The sequence below is a fragment of the Capra hircus genome, chromosome 1, assembly GCF_001704415.2.
Source record: "Capra hircus breed San Clemente chromosome 1, ASM170441v1, whole genome shotgun sequence".
Taxonomy (NCBI): Eukaryota; Metazoa; Chordata; class Mammalia; order Artiodactyla; family Bovidae; genus Capra; species Capra hircus.
In genome coordinates, this window is record NC_030808.1 from 60,270,766 (window position 1) to 60,292,248 (window position 21,483).

Here is a 21,483-nt window from a genome sequence, read left to right on the forward strand (position 1 = left end):
CTAGCAAACAGAATATCACTCATTTAATCTTCCCAGTGTTTGGAATAATAGTATAAAGGAGCAAAATTCTTAAGAAAAGATTCAATTTATAGACATTTACCATGTGTCAGCACTCCCCTAGGCTTTATTTATTCTTTTCATCTAAATAGTAGCCCTAGAAGTAAGGATTATTAACCCTATATTATGAATGAGAAGGCAGGTCTGCAGAAGGTTAGTTAATTGTGCAAATTCACACAACCAGCATTTGATAGAGTATATATTTGAACTCATGTTCTGAAGCCCATGCTCTGAACTTCTCTGTATTTCCATTTGAATGAGTTCCTCTGGAGAGAAATTAGCTCCTAATATGCAAGGACACCATTTCGGAGAGCATGCTGGTAGCTTAAAAGGTAGATGTTACATATTTCAGCTATCATAAGGCACCCAAAACGGCACAACATGCACTGGGACAGTGGGTATAAACCCACATTAGAAATCAGGATTTGTGGGCTCAATTGCTGCTTCTGCACTTAGGTTGTTGCCTCTTGAGGGTGACACGTTAACTTCTTAGAGTCTCTCACCTTTGAATGGAGATAATAAGACCTTCCTACCTGTCTCACAGGTTTGATGAAAAACCAAATGAAGTCTCATATATCAGAGCATATTTATCACCTGAAGAGATTACATTTATTATTATTATTTTTACTATTTCTCACATGATATCTTGGAAGGAAAGAGGGCTTTGGAGTTAGACCTGGGCAGAGTCCTGTCTCTACCACTCACAGGCTATTTGGTCTTATGGCAGACAATGCTGACATTTTCTGAGCTCTGTTTTTGTCCTCTGCATGGGATGATTTGATTATCCCCCTGGGTTAATGTGTGATGGTGGGCCAACTGGGTGGGGAGCAGAGAACATCAGCAATAAGAGCGTCATTGTTTTCAGAGAATTTAAAAATAATAAAATTAAAAGTTGTCTTTTTTTTTTTTTTTAAAGATCACCATGTACCAGCAATACTAAACCAAATATACCAAAAACTGTCAGTGATAAAGTAGGTCATTACTCCTTTTGTGGAGCAGGCCAGGTCCCATACACTCTTCCTTGGTTGGCCACTGTTGGTGAGGTGATTACAGTGAATCATACAAAATCTCCAATAGAGTCTTGGTACTCTGGAGGTTTGTAGGAAATGATGGTTATTGCTCACATGGCAAAGTTACAGTAGAAAATTGCAGTACTCTCGATTCTTACTGAATAGTTCATCTGACAATCCCATAATAGATTCATGGACATTAGGATGTGTCTTCCCTGGTGGCTCAGATGGTAAAGCATCTGCCTACGATGCGGGAGACACGGGTTCGATCCCTGGGTTGGGAAGATCCCCTGGAGAAGGAAATGGCAACCCACTCCAGTATTCTTGCCTGGAGAATCCCATGGACTGAGGATCCTGGTAGGCTACAGGCCATGGGGTTGCAAAGAGTCAGACACGACTGAGCGACTTCACTTTCACTTTCACTTTACTGACACCATCCCCAACACAGAGTAAACTGCAGGTTGTCATGGAGAATAGAGAGGTGTAGCCATGAAGTTTTAGAGAAGGTAGCCAGTCTCGTTCCATATTGAGCAGTTATTTTCCTCAACTTTTATCATTAGATGATGAATCAAAGTATTGAAGAGTTCAGTTAAAATACAGATACATTATCTGGAGACAAAGGATGTGCCCGGTCACAGTTGTGGAAAGTACTGTAGGTAACCTCGCTTCCTTTCATACACGGCTACTGAATGTAAGGGTGAGCTTTAGAAACGCCAAGGTCCCGTGTCCCACAGCACCTGGTTGGGTTGGTTAGCTCTGGACACCAGAGTGCAGGTAGAGCTGAGTTCAAAGGGAGAAAAGAAGAAAATAAAAGTAACAGAGGGACAGTGTGATCAGCCGTGGAAAAGCTGCAGGCAGGAATATGAGCTGCTCGATGGGTTCCACGGCAGCAGGCCTGACAGCTGGGGGCAGATCTTGAGAAAAAGTTCTCCTGGAATAGGTAAACCATCCAGTATAAGAAGACTCCAAATAAAATTCAGCCTTCTGGCAGCCCACTCCATTGTTCTTGCCTGGAGAATCCCAGGGACAGGGGAGCCTGGTGGGCTGCAGTCTATGGGGTCACACAAAGTCAGACAAACTGAAGCGACTTAGCAGCAGCAGCAGCACTTGCTGAACACTTACTATGCACTAGACATTATCCTTGGGATACTGGGTACTAGGATAAGACAAACCCATGAGTAGCTACTTTTAACTCTCCGTGAGAACTGAAATTGAGGAATTACATCTAGAACTGGTAAATGGAGGACAGTTGTCCCTAGGGTTGGTATCTGGATGAAATTGGTAGCTAAATTCTAAGATATGAGAAAATAGAAGTCGTGCCTACTGAATGAAATTCTACTAAGTTTATTTAGTTGAAGAGATTTCAGGTCAATAATTTAGCTTCTGTAAATTCTGGGACCTCCTACCACTTAGAAAATAGATTTTGCATGTCTAATGCAAATGGCTGTGCACAGTGCTGTAGATCAGCTGTGGAGAAGGATTATCCAGTGAAGTCGCTCAGTTGTGTCCGACTCTGTGCGACCCTGTGGACTGTAGCCTACCAGGCTTCTCTGTCCACGGGATCTCCAGGCAAGGACACTGGAGTGGGTTACCATTTCCTTCTCCAGGGGATCTTCCCGACCCAGGGACTGAACCTGGGTCTCCCGCATTGGAGGCAGATGCTTTAACCTCTGAGCTAGCAGGGAAGCCCTGGATTATCCAAGAGGAATAAAAAGGAGAGACTGTAAGATCCAGCTTGTGAACTAAACAGAGGAACTGTTTTGTCTCTCTTGTTTACTGCTCTAGCTTTCAGTGCCCTGCAACAAATATCTGTTGGCAACTGAGTAAATGAATCAATGAGATGCAAGTAAGAAAAAATTACCAGCACTGGGATTTTTTTTTTTTTAAGTGGTACTCTGAACCAGTTTCATTATGATGATCTATTCAGCCATTAATTCTCTTAGTCATTCTGCTCCCCTGACCTAATTGCAAACCTTGTGCCTTGAAACAGAAGCAGAATCAGCTTAAAGAAAAGGCCATCTTCACAGTACAACAACCACTCGTGCTCAGCTGTGGCCAGCTCTTTGCGACCCCATGGACTGTGCCCACCAGGCTTCTCTGTCCTTGGGATTCTCTAGGCAAGAATGCTGAAGTAGGTTGCCATTTCCTCCTCCAGGAGATCTTCCTGACCCAAGGATCGAACCTGCATCTCCTGCATTGGTAGGCAGATTCTTTTACCACCTAGCCACCTGGGTAGGCAGGCTTATATGAGGTGATGAAGGTGATGCTGGAAATTTGTCAGTTTCGATGAATTTTGCTAACCAGGCCTCAAACTGTAATTTCATCTTGGACACTTCATCTTTTTAATACAAATGCATTTAAGTAGGGTGAATTGTTTGAACAGGACGACAGGTGCAGTGCCTAGTTGTTTTAGTATAATATAAACACAGCTTAATGAAGTGCTGGTAATAAGGTGTTTCCAAAGGACACTGACTTAGAATATGCTTCTTGATTTGTGACCAATAGCAATGTTCAAAGTCTGGAGAAATGTTAAGAGAGAGCAGAATTTACCTGTGAGCGTGTGGGTCACCTATTCATTCAGTAAACATTTACTGAGCAATTTTTATAAAGCATGTGTTAGGTGCTGCTGTTTAGGACAGACTGGCTGACTAAGCTCATTTTAGTTTTCTGTGTAATTTCTTATGACATGTCTTTTTAGCATCTTGAGGCTCTGTACATATTCTTCTGCGGTTCATTCATCACTTGGAAAAGCTCACATTTTTATAAAAGGCTTTTCTTGAAAATTATCAGTATTTTCTTCTGTTCTAAGTTACACTTCAGGGACAGTCAAGAAGGAGCAGTGTCAGACTAATTGCACTAATAATAATAGGACCCAGGCGGCTGGCTTTGATCTAGGGAACCATCTGCAATGCCGACCGCTTTGATGTTTCACACAATGGAAGCATAAATATTTTCAATGTACTCCATGATTGGACTTTCAGAAATCTAATTAAGATGAAGGTCAATTAAGAGAAAATAAAATCTTAACTCCGAAAGTCAGAGAAGAGGTGGAAGAGGACGGCATGGCTGTATGTACATAAAAGAAGCTGGCTAACCTAATTATAAACTTATATCAACACCAGAGAAATTGCCTTTCATGTGAAAAAAAGGTCCTAAAGCATTTTATAACATTGAGATCATTAATGTGTCTTTGAAACACACCCAGGACTGGAAAAGAATAGTAATACTGGCATTTCAAATCTCTATTACTTAAAAAATAATCACAGACAGTGACAGGATAAAAACACTTCAGACCTTATCAAATGTAGCCCCTTGGCTTCTTGGAAATGAGTGCCATAGATGATACAGCGGAGTTGTATCTGTAGATCCATCGAAGTCTGGTGTGAAGGGGATTTCGCTTTCTGTTTCAGAAGGCTGCCAGGCTGGAGCAAGGCCGTGGGAAAGAGCGCAGCCCAGAATAGACCAGGTCACCTAAGGCAAGTTTCCTTGGTTCTCTATGCCTCTGTTTCCAAATTTTAAAAATCAGACTAAGGATGATTATCCTATAAGTTTGCTGTGAGGATTAAAGCTCAAATATAAATCCCTTAGTACATACTAAGAGTTGAAAACACCTGTTCCTCTTTCTCCTAAGGAAAGGCATGGGCTTTAGAATCACAGACTGGAGTCTGAATCCCTTTTCTCACCCTTGCTTTCTGTGTCACTTTGGAAAGGCAATTATACCTCCTTGGGCTTTAGTGTTTCAAACCCTGAAACAGAGTCATTGGTATCTACCTGGCTAGGCACTTCATACAGAACCAGCAACACCTAGGTCAATTGCATGGAAGGCTTAAGATGGTGCAAAGTACCTTATCACCGTCCAAAGCATATTTTCAAATATGGGTTAAGATGTCTATGCATGTGTGACTGTGTGCTTTTGGGCATGTGTGTATATATGTCATATGTGCATCTGTGTCTGTGTGGAGTATGTACTTGTGTGTGTGTGTGTTAAACACACAGGAGAGAAGAACTGACAGGACACACTTTTGTCCCTGTCACTAGCCACAATTATGTGATGTGGAACTTGAATGACATGGAAAGTCACTCCTTGCTGAACAGGGTAAACGAATTCTCTTTATTCCTTTGCTGGGTGACACACATCATGTGGATCTGCCCCTGCCTCCCCCTCTTCTCTTTTGAACTACATCTAAGGATCCTTTCATCTGAGAAGTTCAAAGTATGCCCACTTACCTATGCATCTTACTGAAATCCTCCTTTCTAATCTGCCCATACTTGGGGACAAATATATAACCAATATTAACCTATCAGGTATCCCCTGTCTCCATCAGGGACACATGGTATCTGACCACGGTGGCTGAAGTTTGTTTCCAAGGCCAATTAGCTCAATGGCCAAGGATAAAATATGATCTTGAATTATTCTCTTCTGACAAACAATCCATTAAGATGGAAATTCCAGCTAAAGCAGATACGAATTGTTGTTTTTGCCAAAGTGGTGTGACCTTGGTCTTCACAAAGACCAGAAGAGTGATTGCCTGAACTGCTAGTGCTGCCTGATCATGTTTTCTTAATTCTATAGTCCGAGTAAAAGACAGAGTGTATTGTTAAATGCATTATGGGTTATATTTAGAATTGGTACAGTTGATTTATCAAATTCAAAGGCCAAGTCCTGCCCTTGGATATGTCCAATGTACAAATGTGCATCCCTGACCAGAGGAGCATCTGCTTGGAATGCAATGTTCTCTTGCTAACAGGATCTGTAGAACTCGTGGGAGGTGGAGGCGGGCCCTGGGCACATGGCCTCTGCCGGCTCCTGCCATACTCACAGTTCACAGTGACCTTGACTTGTTTGACATCCGCCGAGGAGACCTCATTGGCAGCTTTGCACTCGTATTTGCCTGACTGCTCCCTGGTGATGCCAAGGATCTCCAGATATTCTTCTTCTCCTTCAAATTCTCTTCCTGAAAAACAGAGGTTTGCATGATTTTTTTAAGTTTAAAATATGCAGCAGATCACTTTTTTTTTCCTTTTTAGAAGCAATAAATCCACATGGCTTTTCAATAATTTGATAGTGTTCTTTGGCTCTGTGGATGCAGACCCCAAGACACAAAGTCATGTGAAAATGATCAAAGAGGCAGTGTTCTCAGGAAAAACTGGTAGGGGAGTGGGGAAATGGGATCTGGGAGAGAAAGGAGCCAAGCCAGGGAGCAATGCCAATGCCAAGTCTTGTTTCATAGCAGGCAACCTGGCTCAGTCCCCCAGGGAGCTCTGGGCACAGCATGGAGCCCAGTCCCAAGCTGTCCCCATCAAGAGTCAAGAAACTGGAATGTTTCTACATCACACCCATCAGTCACTAGTTAAAGGCTTAGAGCAAAGTGGGAATTGTGGGGAGGGGCATGCCAGTTGTAAAGGGCTCAGAGGGGCAGCCCCGAAGGGCTGAATCATCCATTAGACCACATTGCAAATCACACTTTCCACTAAAGTTGTTATTAGGACAAGCTGCTTCCTTTTGAGAAGCTGTCAGTCTTCTCTCCCAGCTTACGTGGAATTCTGTTCACAAAGGTCATGTCCGAAACCCTGTGTTGTAGTTATGGCTTCCTTCTTCAGTACCAAACCACATCATCCATGAAACTTTCAGGGCATGGACCAGATCCATGAGAATGTGCTGCTGACGGCTCATTTTGTCACATGGTGGGGTGGGGTTGGCTAGGGAGCTATATATCACTGGCCTAATTCATTGGAAGCAGGGGTCTGGAGGCCCATTTTGGAAAGCTGCACAAAGCTGGATGTGTCCATTTTTATAAAGAAATCTCAAGATAGTCAGGTTTGTTAATTAAATTACTTTCTGCAGGTGCAGGGGTGAGACATAGAGGGGGAGGAAGAGAAAAAGGCGAGAGAGAAGGTGAAGAGGAATGGGGATTGAGTAGGGAAGAGTTTGGCCAGAAAGTCCTACAGACTGCAGCCAAATTCAACTTCCGTCCCCCTCAAGTTACCAACGCCACTGCTGTTGCATTAGAACAGAGTAGTTGGGAGGGTCCTAGAGGACACAGTCCTGCCATTGTGAAGAGAACCTGCTCCTGGTCCTTCTACACTAAACGGTACCGAATAATAGCTCTGTTCAGATACTACAGGCTGCTTTCCTTTTCTGGAAATTCTCTGAAGGCCAAATCAACATAACAGCCAGCCAGCAGAGAGACAAATTCACTGTCTAAATATGTCAGCTAACTCTGTTAACTAGGTTCCAAATAGAAGCTAGTGCCTCTTTGATAACATCCTTTAACACAGCTGTCAGCTCTTAGGTTTCACGTCTTCTGTTAATTGTCACTATCACTAGTTTTGAGGAAACTTTGCAAACCCAGGAACAAAAAGGCAATAGTTATAATAATTTGGTTTGGAGTCCTGCACATTATCAAGCACATGCTTCTACTGAGAATTTTATAGAATTAGTCTGTAAGTGCCTTGCTGTACGTGGGCTTTCCTGGTGGCTCAGTGGCAAAGTATCTGCCTGCCAATTCAGGAGACATGAGTTCCATCCTTGGGTGGGAAGATCCCCTGGAGAAGGATATGGCAATCCACGCCAATATTCTTGCCTGAGAAATCCCATGGACAGGGGAGCTTGGTGGGCTACAGTCCATGGGGTCAAAAAGAGTCATACACAACTTGGTAGCTAAACGACAACATGTAGCTGCATATTACAGTATGCATAGGAACAAGTTCCATTCCAAGAGCACGTTCCTAAGGCCAATTTGTCCATAAGTTCAACAAAGTTAGCCTAGGTACCCAACTAACATAATCAGCTATATAGTAACGTAATGTAATGTGTTTATAATACTTTTCACACAAATAATACACAAAAACAGAAATACAGAAAACATTTTTAATCTTATAGTACAGTATCTTGAAAAGTACAGTACTATAGGACAACAGCTGGCATACATCTGTGTACAGGCAAGAAGAGTTACTGACTGGAGGAGGAAGAGAAGATGGGAGATAGGAGTTGATGAGTCATCAGCAATAGGAGATGAAGGGCAAGCTGCAATCACTCATGCCTTATGTGACTAGACATGCAAGGGCACATTCGCATCTTTGAAAGTTTGCAACTTGAAGGTTTGTATATAGGAGACTTACTGCATTTATAAAATGCTGTTTTTTTTCTTCCTTTTGTTTTCACCTTTTTTCTTCTCCACACTCATGCAAGTAGTCAGATCTGACTTCTCATGCCACAGAAGTTGAATGTGGTAAAGAAAGAAAACAGAAATCTTGGAAAGGGTAACAATCTACTTTACTGGATTAGCTGGGAAGAATTTGGGCTTGGAGGAGACAAAAAGATCTTTCCAGCATCCTTGCAACCATGAACTTAGAGTGATGCCAACTAAGTGATGCTAAGAATCTTCAAGCTAAATATAAATACTCTGAAGACAAATGGCAACACTGACAACTGCAGACTGAAATAGGACAAAGCTCATTAAAAATCTGGAGTGCAAAAGTGGGATTTACAGTAAAGACAGCATTATTGATTTTGAGAATAATGGTGGATTATAATGAAAAAAGAATTAAAGATGAGTTCAGAATAGTTTGGGATTTTTGCCCTGCTCTGCTTCCACATCCATCAACTTCATTCCCAGGTACAGAGTTGTTAGTAGAAGAAAGAGAAAAGGACTATAGTTTTCTTATAAATGGCCAACAATACTGAATTCTTTTCCCATCCCATAAAATAACTAGAAATGCTGGGCAATGAATCCCTATCTTGCATTTTCTTTCAAGTAGTCATGTATGGATGTGGGATTTGGACTATAAAGAAAGCTGAGTACCGAAGATTTGATGCTTTTGAACTGTGGTGTTGGAGAAGACTCTTGAGAGTCCCCTGGATTGCAAGGAGATTGAACTAGTCCATTCTAAAGGAGATCAGTTCTGAATGTTCATTGGAAGGACTGATGCTGAAGCTGAAACTCTAACACTTTGGCCACCTGATGCAAAGAACTGACTCATGTGAAAAGACCCTGATGCTAAGAAAGATTGAAGGTGGGAGGAGAAGGGGATGACAGAGGATGAGATGGTTGGATGGCATCACCAACTCAATGGACATGAGTTTGAGTAAACTCCGGGAGTTGGTGATCGACAGGGCGGCCTGGTGTGCTGCAGTCCATGGGGTCACAAAGAGTTGGACATGACTGAGCAACTGAACTGATCTTGCATTTTGAGTTTCTGAAAGGTATAAACCAGTTCCAGGCATCAGAAAGATGATTTTTAGCAAGAACCAAAGCCCTGTCCATTTGGGAAGATGGCACCTGTGAGAGTAAACACTGCAATGAATTAGGAAAAAATAAAGTAACATTTATTGGGTTTGGCATCTGGGATTCTCACATGAATACCAATGTAGGTATTCATCATCTCATTTTTTCCTGATAGTGTGTTAGTCACTGAGTTGTGTCTGACTCTTTGCAACTCCATGGACTGTAGCCTGCCAAGTTCCTCTGTCCATAGAATTCTCCAGGCAAGAATACTGGAGTGGGTTGCCATTTCCTTCTCCAGGGGATCTTCCAGACTCAGGGACTGAACCTATGTCTCCCGCATTGCAGACAGATTCTTTACCATTTGAGCTACCTGAGAAGCCATGAAAAGCAGATAATAAATCAAATCTTCATGGGATGAATTTTCAATCTGATGTGTTTAGGAAGAATTCACCCAATACTACCTCAGGATAAAGGGGGAGTTTTCCTTTAAACGTCCTACCCATAAGGCAGAAGGGTCATTTTGTTTCTCCCATGCTAGCTCTCCTACGCTCTGAAGGCCGCCTGTCTCTCTGGCACACACTGTGCACAGCTGGTCCATCAGAGCAGGGGATTCTCAAGATGCTAACCAAATATAGTTAAGAGAAACTAGATGGTCTTCCCTCATTCAACAATCTTGACAAAAATTTAAAATATCAAACAATATCTCTGGGCCCTTCTTGTCATTCTTCCTTTATCTCTTGGATCCTTCAGTGGGACCTCTTATCCTGCCACTTTTTGCTAGTGTATTTCTCTTGTACCCACAGGACACTATGCCTACAACACACAACCTCTCACTTGATCATTTCTCATTAATCCACTGTGATTTGAGAGGAAATGGGCTTTTTTTTCAGTTGCTAGAAAGTAAAAAAACCAGACTATAAATTCCTTGGAGACTGTGTCTTGCAATATCCCCATGCACAGCATGGAGTCTAACACAGACTGCTGCTGCTGCTGCTAAGTCGCTTCAGTCATGTCCGACTCTGGGTGACCCCATAGAAGGCAGCTCACCAGGCTCCGCCGTCCCTGGGATTCTCCAGGCAAGAACAATGGAGTAGGTTGCCATTTCCTTCTCCGATGCATGAAAGTGAAAAGTGAAAGTGAAGTTGCTCAGTTGTGTCCGACTCTTAGCGACCCCATGGACTGCAGCCTACCAGGCTCCTCTGTCCATGGGATTTACCAGGCAAGGGTACTGGAGTGGGGTGCAGTTGCCATCTCCGTAACACAGACTAGTTACTCAATAAACATTCATTGAGTTAGCTTAGCTGAAAGAGGAAACAACAGCAGAAACTAGGGTCAGATTCAACACATCATCTCGCTTATGGGAACCAACTATTGGGAGGTAATTTCCATACCTTCTGTTCTTTCTGTGACAGAAGCTGATGTGTGCATTCATCCCCTTTTAACGATGCTAACAAAGAATAATTTCACTGGGGAAGGGTGGGTGTGCTGAGTATCGTGCTGTTGAAACCCTGGATGGGGCATCTCTGGCAGTGTCCTGAGGATGTATCTGCTGTGGGTATTTATTATTTCAGGAGAAAGTGCAAGGCCCCAGGTAGAAATGGGCACAATGCCATTTTTTGTTTTTCATCTGACCAACTGCAGTTTCTTGTTTCAAGGCATGGACTACAACACATTTATGTTAAGTCGCAGAATTTTAAAATGCACTCAGATCTTGTTCCCCTCCCTTGGCCCTCATGTGTCTGTACCCTTCAGGGCACCTAGTTTCCCATTCTTTCAGTTTCGGCAGACTAGCCGCTCTCAACCCAGGGGTACTGTCACCATCTCCCTCTACTCTCTCAAAAGAAGACTCTTAGACCAGAGTCTGCCACTCCACCTGTTGGTAAATTCTCTGATGGAATATGGGCCCTTCTCATATTAGCCATCATGTGGCTAATATGGGCCCTTCTCATTCCTATCATTTCAGCCCTGGTATAAATGTTTACTTGAAATGCAAATTTCAGTATTTTGGTATTTTAAACATCTCAACCTATTTCCACAAGCTTGCTCACGTCGCCGAGTGTTCTATTTATTCTGGGATCTGGCGTTTAGTTTAAATCTCCCTTTGCTTGCGTGCTTTTGTGTCTCCTGGCAATATTCAGCTACCAGGCTAAATAACTTCTCGTCCTCCTCAGTGAATGTACCTTTCAAACTCGTCACATAATTAGCATATTGCCCCTTAGCCACTGTTTACTCAAGTTGTACATATTAGTTCTTTTAATATTTCTTCTTAAGTCAGAGAGAAGGGCCTCGAGCTAATGGCAGGAGGAAAATGTTCCCTTCTGTGTTCCCTGATGTACAGGCAAATCAGTCAGGAATAATGCCAATTAAAGTATACCAGGTGCTACCTTCTGAGTACAGTACCTTCAGAGGATCGTGCTTTGGTGAAATCTGTAGAGTTCACATCCAAGATGTTGATTTATTTAGATTTCCAAGGTCAACCAGGCGTTTGGAAGCAAGCAGCCATTTGAAATTAAACACAAAGCCTTGGTGTTTCTCTCTCTCCCCTTCTTTCCTTCTTCTCCTCTCTCCTCTACCCCCTTCCCCTTTAATATGCATACATACAAAGGGCTATGCATTTACATATAACCATTTAACTTTTAGGAAATAGCATGCAAATTCACTAACACCCAAATATCTGCTCACTAAACACAGCAAGCCTATTGAAAATTCTCCATGGTATGACATCCAATACCCTATTTAAAAAAAAAGATTGCTACCTCAATAATCATTATATCTGTCTTTCTTTTACTTTATTTGAGATACAGGAAACAAAATTTAGAAAGCTTGTTAAATTTGAGTGTTTTATGACTTTAAAGTAAAATTCCAAGGATTCTCACATGTTAGGAAATGGATGAAGCATTTTCCCCACTATTCTGAGTTATATGTCTCACATCTCTGTAGATCATTCTTTTACAGAAGGGAAGATGGGTTTTAAATAATGGTTTAATTTAATGGGTCCCATTATTAACCTAAATTGGAATATTTTCCAAGCGACTGTAAACACATTGGCTGTAAATACAAACACATATACATAGATTAATGAAAGGCAAAGAAGTGGCATTTGTCTTTCAGGTATATATGTATGTATGTATTTATGTATGTGGGTGTTTGTGTGTCTGTGGTCAGAAAGGGGGGCAGTGAAGAGGGTGAGCAAAACCCAGCTATGAACTTCTACCTCTAAAAAGAAAAGAAAAAAAGGATCACGAATCAATGATGCCATTTGAAGTTTCCTGTGGCAACTTCAGATGCTGTAACAAGTTTCTGTTCTTACAGTACATTTCATGTTTTCATTTTTTTTTTAATCTTAAGGACACACCTGTTCCTGTTTTTGCTTCTTCCTTTTTTTATGCACATTACTTTCTGTACAGACATGCTTAAAAAAAGAAAAGAAAAGAAGAGAGAAACACAAGAAATCTAGAAAAAAAAATGCTTGTGATGGGGTTCTGTTTATATTTCCAGCCATGTCTCTAGATCCTTTGAAGTTTTTGTTTCTCTGCTTCACATTCTACCTGAGAGACATTCAGTATTTGACAACAGTTCTGTCCAAAGGTGGAAACAGCTTCTCATTCCCACTTCTCATCACCCATCAAGGGAGGGGTGAAGAGTGGTAACCGATCCATGATTGAATGAAGGCAGGGTAGGTGGCAGACACAGCTGCCAGAGCAGCAATCTTAAGAGAATAAGGAGACACAGGGAAGAACAATGTATTGAAGGGAATGGGGGTGGGGGGGGCAGTGGATGGAGAGAACTGATACAATGAGGATGATTATAAGGAATAGTTAGAAGAATAGAAATGAAAGAATAGAGAATTCTCCAGAGACAGAGGCATCTATTAAGATATTTGCACCTACATGGAAGGGAAGGGGTTGGTTACTCTGCTATAGAAATGCTCCCTCTTTGAATAGTAAGACACAACAGGGTGTGGATTATGCAAACTGGCCCCATGCCTTCTGTGGCCCCAAAGGGTGTAGTTAGTACCCAGAAATCAGAGGCAAGCACAATGCCTGGAAAGATTCACAACCGGCTTTGACTCTATGAATGAGCATAGGGCAAATGAAGAAGTACACCCTGGCGTTATATTTCCCGACATCCAGAGAGATCCAATTCATTACGGTTTGGGTTTTTGCTTTCATATACAAAAAATCAGCTAGCTGACATAGTTTGAGCTCAGCATCCAACCAGAAGCACATCTTTTCAGGGCTATGTCGTTTTGTTATTGTGCTCATACTTAACCATTACCTCCTACTTGGTGTCAGTTTACAGAAACCATTCAGCCCTTCTAAATGCTAGGCTTGGAATCAAGATCCGCCATGTTTAGTCCTCTGGTGGGGAATTGTATTGGTGACAGCTAATCTTCCATTGTAGGGACCATGTCTGGCTTTGCTCATCATTGTCCCCCTAATGAACAGCACAATGCTGAATGCTGGAGCGCTCAAGAAATATTGCAGGGGGACTGTGGAAGGAGCTTCCACTTAATAAACACACGTTAGATACTTTGCTAAGTGACTCAGACCCTGCTGCTACTGCTGCTGCTAAGTTGCTTCAGTCGTGTCCGACTCTGTGCGACCCCATAGACAGCAGCCCACCAGGGTCCCCCGTCCCTGGGATTCTCCAGGCAAGAACACTGGAGTGGGTTGCCATGTCCTTCTCCAATGCATGAAAGTGAAGAGAAAGTGAATTCGCTCAGTTGTGTCCGACTCTTCGGGACCCCATGGACTGCAGCCTACCAGGCTCCTCCATCCATGGGATTTTCCAGGCAAGAGTACTGGAGTGGGTTGCTGTTGCCTTCTCCGGACTCATACATTATCCTATTTAATTCATAGTGGTGGCTCAGAGGATAAAGAAGCTGCCTGCAATGCAAGAAACCTAGGTTCCATCCCTGGGTTGGGAAGATACCCTGGAGAAGAGGATGGCAACACACTCCAGTATTGTTGTCTGGAGAATTTCATGGACAGAGGAGCCTGGTGGGGTACAGTCCATGGGGTTGCAAAGAGTCAGACAGGATTGAGCTACTTTCATACTCACACCATTAAGATGAGGAATCCAGGTTTAGAGTGTACCTTTAAGGAAATTTCCAGAGTTTGTAGTGATATTAAGGAAGAACGCAGGTTTGAACCAGGTCTGTGGACATTTGGAGACTATTTTCCCATCTAGGCATGACTATTTTTATCAGTAGAGATTCTCGTTAGCTGAATTCTTAGCTCTGGGAATCTGCTCTAGTTCTGTCTTCTGAATATAAATATGAGGCTAAGAATGGGACACTTGGGGAATTTCCAAAACAGTGGAGCTCAGTTATAGGTAAAGAAAATAAAAAGACAGTCTTCAGTTTTTTCAAAGTTCCTCTACTTACCTTACTCATCAAGAGAATCAAATAAAGCAATCAATGAGAAAAAAGCTGGTATTTAAAAGTTTATACGTACTCATTTACAGAGGTCCTTCCAAAAGCAATATGAAGCCATTGTTGTACACAAATGCCAATAGACAGCAAAGGAGCTGCAGGAACAGTGTGAAAGCGCAAGTGAAGTCGCTCAGTCATGTCCGACTCTTTGTGACCCCATAGACTGTAGCCTACCAGGCTCCTCCATCCATGGGGTTTTCCAGGCAAGAATACTGGAGTGGGTTGCCATTGCCTTCTGCAGAATGCACTTATATTAGGAAAGACTTACTGGGAGAAGTGAGTTTTCAGGAAGTTGAAAAACACAAGTGGAGAGAATCAGAGCCAGCGAATTGTAAAAGGGTGTGGCAATCTGGTTATCCTGCCTGAAATAGAGTTCTCCACACAGGAGAAATGAGCAGCGTGATATGACAGCAATACATAGGCTGGGGTGTGAAGGGGGGTGTGAAGACTCTGGACTTGCCATGTTCAGTATCTCTGCATCTCAATGAAGGCACAGTGGAGCCTTCTCGCTCCCATAAGGCATTGAGTAAAATGGCATTTAAAAAAATGATTTATTTTAAGCTTTCTTTTTTCCGTTTTTCCTTCCTTTCTTTCTTGAGAAAACAGGGTATGTAAGTGGGGAACGTCATGGAAATTTTACTTGTCTGAAATCCTTTGTATAACAACACTGCTTACTCTCAGTGCCAATTTCTTGGTGTACTGAGTACCAAAATGTACAGTGATAAGCTGCCCTGTGAACTGCTGTGAAAGTGGAGATGTTTCTTCAAGGTTGTCAAATAGCCATCATCAACCCTGACAAACTGACAGTGGTTCAATACTGCGGAGGATGCTGAGGCAGAGTCTAGACTCCGTGGGAAAGAGTGGAGATGTCTGAGAGGGCAGGAGAAGGGAATGCATCACCCACCCTTGGAGCCTCACCTGCCCTGGGGTCTCCTGTGGTCCACTTGAGTTTTCTACGGTGTGAAGAAATATATTCTAAATACAGCATGTTTTCATAGATTGAAAGCTAGTGACTTCTTGGATTTGAAGGCAGTTGGTACCATTCAGGAAAGTAGGAAAGAGCGCATATTTGGGGATGAAAATAATGAGCTCCATTCTTGACAAGGTAGGTATCAGGTTGGACTATCCTGGGGATTGCATTTCACAGGCATTCAGAAATATATAGAACTGCTCAGAAACTAGGGCTAAGTGTGATTAAGCATGTAATGTATATACTGGTAGTAATTCAAGCCTTGGTAGTAGGGACTATAGTACATTTGTATGATGTAGCATTATGTCATAAAGCAAGGAATCACTGTCTTACTTCTTTTTTATTATTCTAGGATGAGGGGAAGAAGAGGTAAAGAGGTAAAACTGGAAAAAAAAAACCACTTAGAAGACTCCTTTGGAATAAAATAGACATAAAACTTTCTGCAGGTGTTGATTGCTTTCTAGACTATTTCCTAAGAAGGGGGCGAGGCAGAGATTAGAGCTACTGGTCAGAGGCAGCAACAACCAAGATCCTCCCACCATTGTCATCAGAACTGTAGGGGTCTTCCATGACCTGTCATTAGTGACTCTGCCAAGGCTGAGGATTAAATATCAAGAGAGACGAGAGCAGTGGCTGCTGCTTTTAAGAGTCACATAAATCAACTGGCATTTTGTAAGTGAATGTGTTAAACTCAGCAGGCCAATTGCACTGTGGAAGGACTACTGGGCATAATTTTGTGGCTGCCGAGAAGTCTTTGAAAGGTAATTAAAACAAAGGAGGCCTTGTCCTCATCTGGTCCATGATCCTGTCATCCCAGGCCCTGATGTTGCTGTGACATTACTGGGGCTCAACCCCAAAACCTCAGTCTCCCTTCTTAATCTAGCCTCATTGCTAAATGAGCCCTTCTCACCAATATAGGAAAGTATTCTTGCTTAGAGTCAATAAGCAAGTAATGAAGAGGAAAGTGGGGAGTAGGGATGGGAGGAGGCCAGAAAAGAAAATGGTTTAATAGATTAACAAACAATAGAGAACAGATTTGTGGTTGCCAAGGGGGAGGGCAAGTAGGGGGAGGATAGACTGTTTGGAGTAAGCAGATATACACTATTATATATGGAATGGATAAACAACAAGGTCCTACTGTATAGCACAGGGAACTATATCCAATATCCTGTGCTAAATCACAGTGGAAAAGAACGTAAAAAAGGATGGATGTCTGTATAACTTAATCACTTGGCTGAACAGAAGAAATTAACACAACATGGTAAATCAAGCATATCAATTTAAAAAATAAATAATTGAAAACCCAGTGAATAAGAAGAAAGTTTAAAAAAACATAAAAGAAAGAAAATAGTTTAAGCAGGTAAGAAGTCTGGCAATTTGCTTCTTGCCTTTAGACCAAAGTGAATGAATGAGGAATGACCCCATCAACATTCAGTTTGTGTTGCCGCCCTCTGTGGACCAATACCCCTCAGTCTTGGGGTTTTTCAGCCTCTGTGAGGCAGAGGGATTGTAGCGGAAGTGAGGGTCTTGGCTGCAGAGTTGGGGCTACACTGGAGAGGTGGAGCGGGAGAGACAAGGAGACAGCTGTACTCTGGACAGCAGTCGCCCTCCCAGGGTGGGCCCAGGCGAGGCTATGAGGCCAGTGGGCCAGCGCTTAATAAGAAAACAGCAGCGATTTGTCTGCACTGCTATTTATGTTTCAAGTGCATGACAGGCTGTCGGTGCAAGTGAGGGTCGCTAAATTTACTGCCTTTCAGATTACTGCCACAGTCTCTGACTTGACAAGTCACTTCGTTTAAAAAGCACTGTGTGAGGATGTTTCCTCCACTTCTTTTTAAATGAAAACAAAGGGAGAGGAGAAGGCCACCACAGAGGTTTAAATGATTGAAATGAACAAGTCCCCAAGACTGCCTTCGCCTGATGGGAGGGCGCTGCTTTCATACACTCTACTCTAATTAAAGTGGCAAGTGAGGGAAAGGGGTGGCCCCGAAGTTCTTGGTTTGACTGATTTGTGGACTGGATGATATTTTTATGCAGCTGGGGTGTGTGTGTGTATATGTGTGTATTATAAAATGAATTTTCATACCTTAAACATTCAAGTGGAGACTCCTTTTAAACAGCTGGATATTGTTGTTTAAACAGCTGTTGTTGTTTAGTCGCCAAGTTGTGTCTGACTCTTGTGATCCCATGGACTATTAGCCTACCAGGCTCCTCTGTCCACAGTATTCTTCTCCAGGCAAGAATACCGGAGTGGGTTGCCATACCCTTCTCCACGGGATCTTCCCAACCCAGGGATTAAACCTGCGTCTCATGCTTTGGCAGGCAGATTCTCTACCACTGAGCCACCAGGGAAGTCCAAATAATCGGATATAGGTGAAGAATAAAACTACTTATTTTTTAATACTTCACTTTTATATCTGTTCATTTATTTTCTGAGCTCTTTATAAACAGAAGAAGATAACTACAGCCAAAAAAAAAAAAAAAAAGGAATTAATCATCAGTGGGGTAAAGAGGATAGAGTTAGGGTGACTCCCAATGCTGAATAAGAGTAACAATTCAAAATATAAAGTTTTGGTGTAATAAGACCTAAATACTTAAAAATACATATGCTAGTGGATTTTGATCTGAACAGTAGAGCATGGTTTCTGAGGACAAGTACAAACAGTCGTTTGCCAAATATCTATTGCTACCATGTGAGGCCAATATTTAAACCAGAATTACAAGAATTAGAGGAAGTAGAAGAAATATATTATTCCTAACTCTATGGAACTCACACACTTATCAAGGATAGCTACAATTAGATACCCCCGGAAGGTCCTGATTTTATTTCATATGAGTGGTGGTGGTTTAGTCACTAAGTCCTGTCCTACTCTTGAGACCACATGGACCCCTGCCAGGCTCCTCTGTCCATGGGATTCTCCAGGTAAGACTACTGGAGTGGGTTGCCATTTCTTTCTCCAGGGGATCTTCTTGACGCAGGAATTGAACCTTCATCAACAAAGTTAATACATAAATATTAAGACTAAAAATGTATTTAAAATACATATGACATAAAAGGGGCTTCCCCTGTAGCTCAGTTGGTAAAGAATCTGCCTGCAATGCAGGAGACCTGGGTTTGATTCCTGGGTCGGGAAGATCCCCTAGAGAAGGAAACGGCAACCCACTCCAGTATTCTTGCCTGGTGTAACCCCACGGACAGAGGAGCCTGGCAGGTTACGGTCCATGGGGTTGCAAGAGTCAGACATGACTGAGGGACTAGGCACACGTGACATAAAATAGTGGCTTCCAGTTGGCACTAGTGGTAAAGAATCTGCTTACCAATGCAGGAGACACCAGAGACGAGGATTCAATCCCTGAGTTGGGAAGATCCCCTGGAGGAGGGCATGGCAGCCCACTCCAGTATACTTGCCTGAAAAACCCCATGGACTGGGGAGTCTGGCTAGTTATAGTCCCTGGGGATGCCAAGAGTCAGACATGGCTGAGCAACCAAGCACATGTGGACACACATGACATAAAAGGGCCAAACTCCTTAAAAAGTTGAATTTTCAAAGTCAGCAGGCTAGACTGACTATTTGAGAGACAGTCTGACAATACCTACTAAAGCTGAGGACATGAAGGGATCCAACAATTCCACTACTATGTCCAGAGATGTTCACAGCAGCATTGGAAGCACCCACATTGTGAAGAGATTAAATAGATTGTGGCATATTCATATAACAGAATCCTAGACAGCAAAGAAATTGAAAAGATGACAGCTCTATATAGCATGTGGGCAATCTCCCAAACAATATTGTGTGAAATAAATAAAACAATCAATATAGTATAAATGCCCGCTTATGAAAATTACAGATAAGCAAAACCTATTCTTTTCATGAATGCTGTACAGTTGTAAAATTACAAAGCAAACCAATGAAAAGTTCATCACAAAGTATTTTTCACTGTTTTGTGTGTGTGTGTGTGTGTGTGTGTGTGTGTGCGCTTAGTCATTTAGTCATGTCCATCTCTTTGTGACCCCATGAACTGTAGCTCACCAGCACCTCTGTCCATGAAATTCTCCAGGCAAGAATACTGGAGTGGGTAGTCATTCCCTTCTCCAGGGGATCTTCCCAACCTAGGGATCAAATCCAAGTCTCCGCATTGCAGATTTATTCTTTAATGTCTGAGCCACCAGAAAGCCTGCACTGTTATATCTAGTAGCTATTATGTGTTTTTCATATAAATGTATTCACTTAAGAAAGTTTCATTCACATGCTATAACTCTATCTAGTCATAAAAAGATTGTTGGTTATAAAATACTATGTATATCTGTTTTGTATTCATATATATACATAAATGCATATATTCATATGTATACTTTTAAACACATTTGCTTGTATGTACATAATATCTACACAATATTACTTGCAGTCTGATTTACGGATTATGGAATCAGGAGAGGCAGAAGCATGTGGTCAGGAAATTTCTCTTCATTTTATGCTCCCTCTACCACTTGAATTTTTGACATAGATCATATATTACTTCTATACTAAAAGTTTCTTAAAAATGGAATTGGATTTAGTAATTTCAGTCTGGGGGAAAGACTTACCCACCCTTGTGGCTGTTATCCTCAGGGCAGGTTTTTCATAATGAAAAAGAAAATCTCTGAGATTTTTCTATTTCTGGCATAAGGAAAGAAGAATTAATGGGAAAATAAGATGCCATTATCAAATGACAGGAGGAATGGTAGCAAGGAAGTTGATACCACATAAAAGCAGAGCAGTTCTCTAATTAGCATGCATTAAGGAATTTTAATACTACGTGGGCATTGTCTGCTTCAGTCTACCTCCTATACTGTGGCTATTAAAAACTTGTGACCTGCAGGCCCACTCTGCCCTGAATCAGTGAGACTCAACCATGGCCAATTGTTAGAAGCTCTTCACCCACTACTGAGACGGGTCTGGACTTCCGTGCTTGCCCTGAATGTGGCAGGTACCTGCACGCACAGTCGGACACTTTTTCTCTTCCTGTTCTCCACCCTCCTGACTAGTTTGCTTGGTTGTTCTTTGGTCCAGGCTGCTGGCACTCATATCTCACTCCAGTGCCCAACTGGGGCTAAACTATGAACTTGACCCATCATCCAGTTGTCAATAACTCCACTCTTCTGAGGCTGGAGGCTTGTTAGTCCTCTCTTTCTATCACTGGTTAATAGCCTACTAGCCTTGGTGCAGCAGCGCTACACAGGAATCTCTGTACCCTATTATCATCATAGCCACAGGACCTGCATATTCTGAGAACAATCTCAACTTGATTTTCTGTAATGATATGAACCAAGAGCCTTTCAGAAAAGGGGAGGAGGTCTGAGGTGTAGGTAGAAAGAATCCATCCTTTCTTTCTAGTGTTTTTCTTCTTTTATATTCCTTCAGCCCAAGCAAAACTCAACTTATCTTCCCCCTGCCCCCATCCTGGGGGACTTCTAAATTCACTAGTGGCTTAGGCCCCCTAGGGCCTAACAAGCAAGAATCATGAAATTACTTCCTTAAAAGTATACAATTTATAGGATCTATATAGAGACCTTTTATGGATGGAGAGAGCAGGTACTAAATAATACCTGTCATACAAAAATATTAGGCTCAGTTTTTTTTTTCCCACAGTATATAGCACAAAACTTTGTATCTCAACCAAGCACATAAATGTACTCGATCATTTGTTTATATCAGACAACTTCCCAGGTCGGTGTTGAAGCCATTTTGTCTTACTCTAGGAAGCTGAACAATCTCCTTAGAAAGTTTTCCTTCTCATTCT

At 42.1% G+C, this 21,483-nt stretch overlaps 1 protein-coding gene across 2 annotated transcripts in view; it reads right to left on the bottom strand.

The window, feature by feature from the left end:
- The window catches only part of LSAMP (limbic system-associated membrane protein), a 711,239-nt gene that overhangs the window by 47,990 nt on the left and 641,766 nt on the right, over window positions 1–21,483 (bottom strand). For both annotated transcript variants that reach the window (XM_005674948.3, XM_005674947.3), the window contains exon 4: window positions 5,888–6,022. In XM_005674948.3, the coding sequence (XP_005675005.1) occupies window positions 5,888–6,022 (135 nt within the window). The remainder of the gene's footprint in view (window positions 1–5,887; window positions 6,023–21,483) is intronic.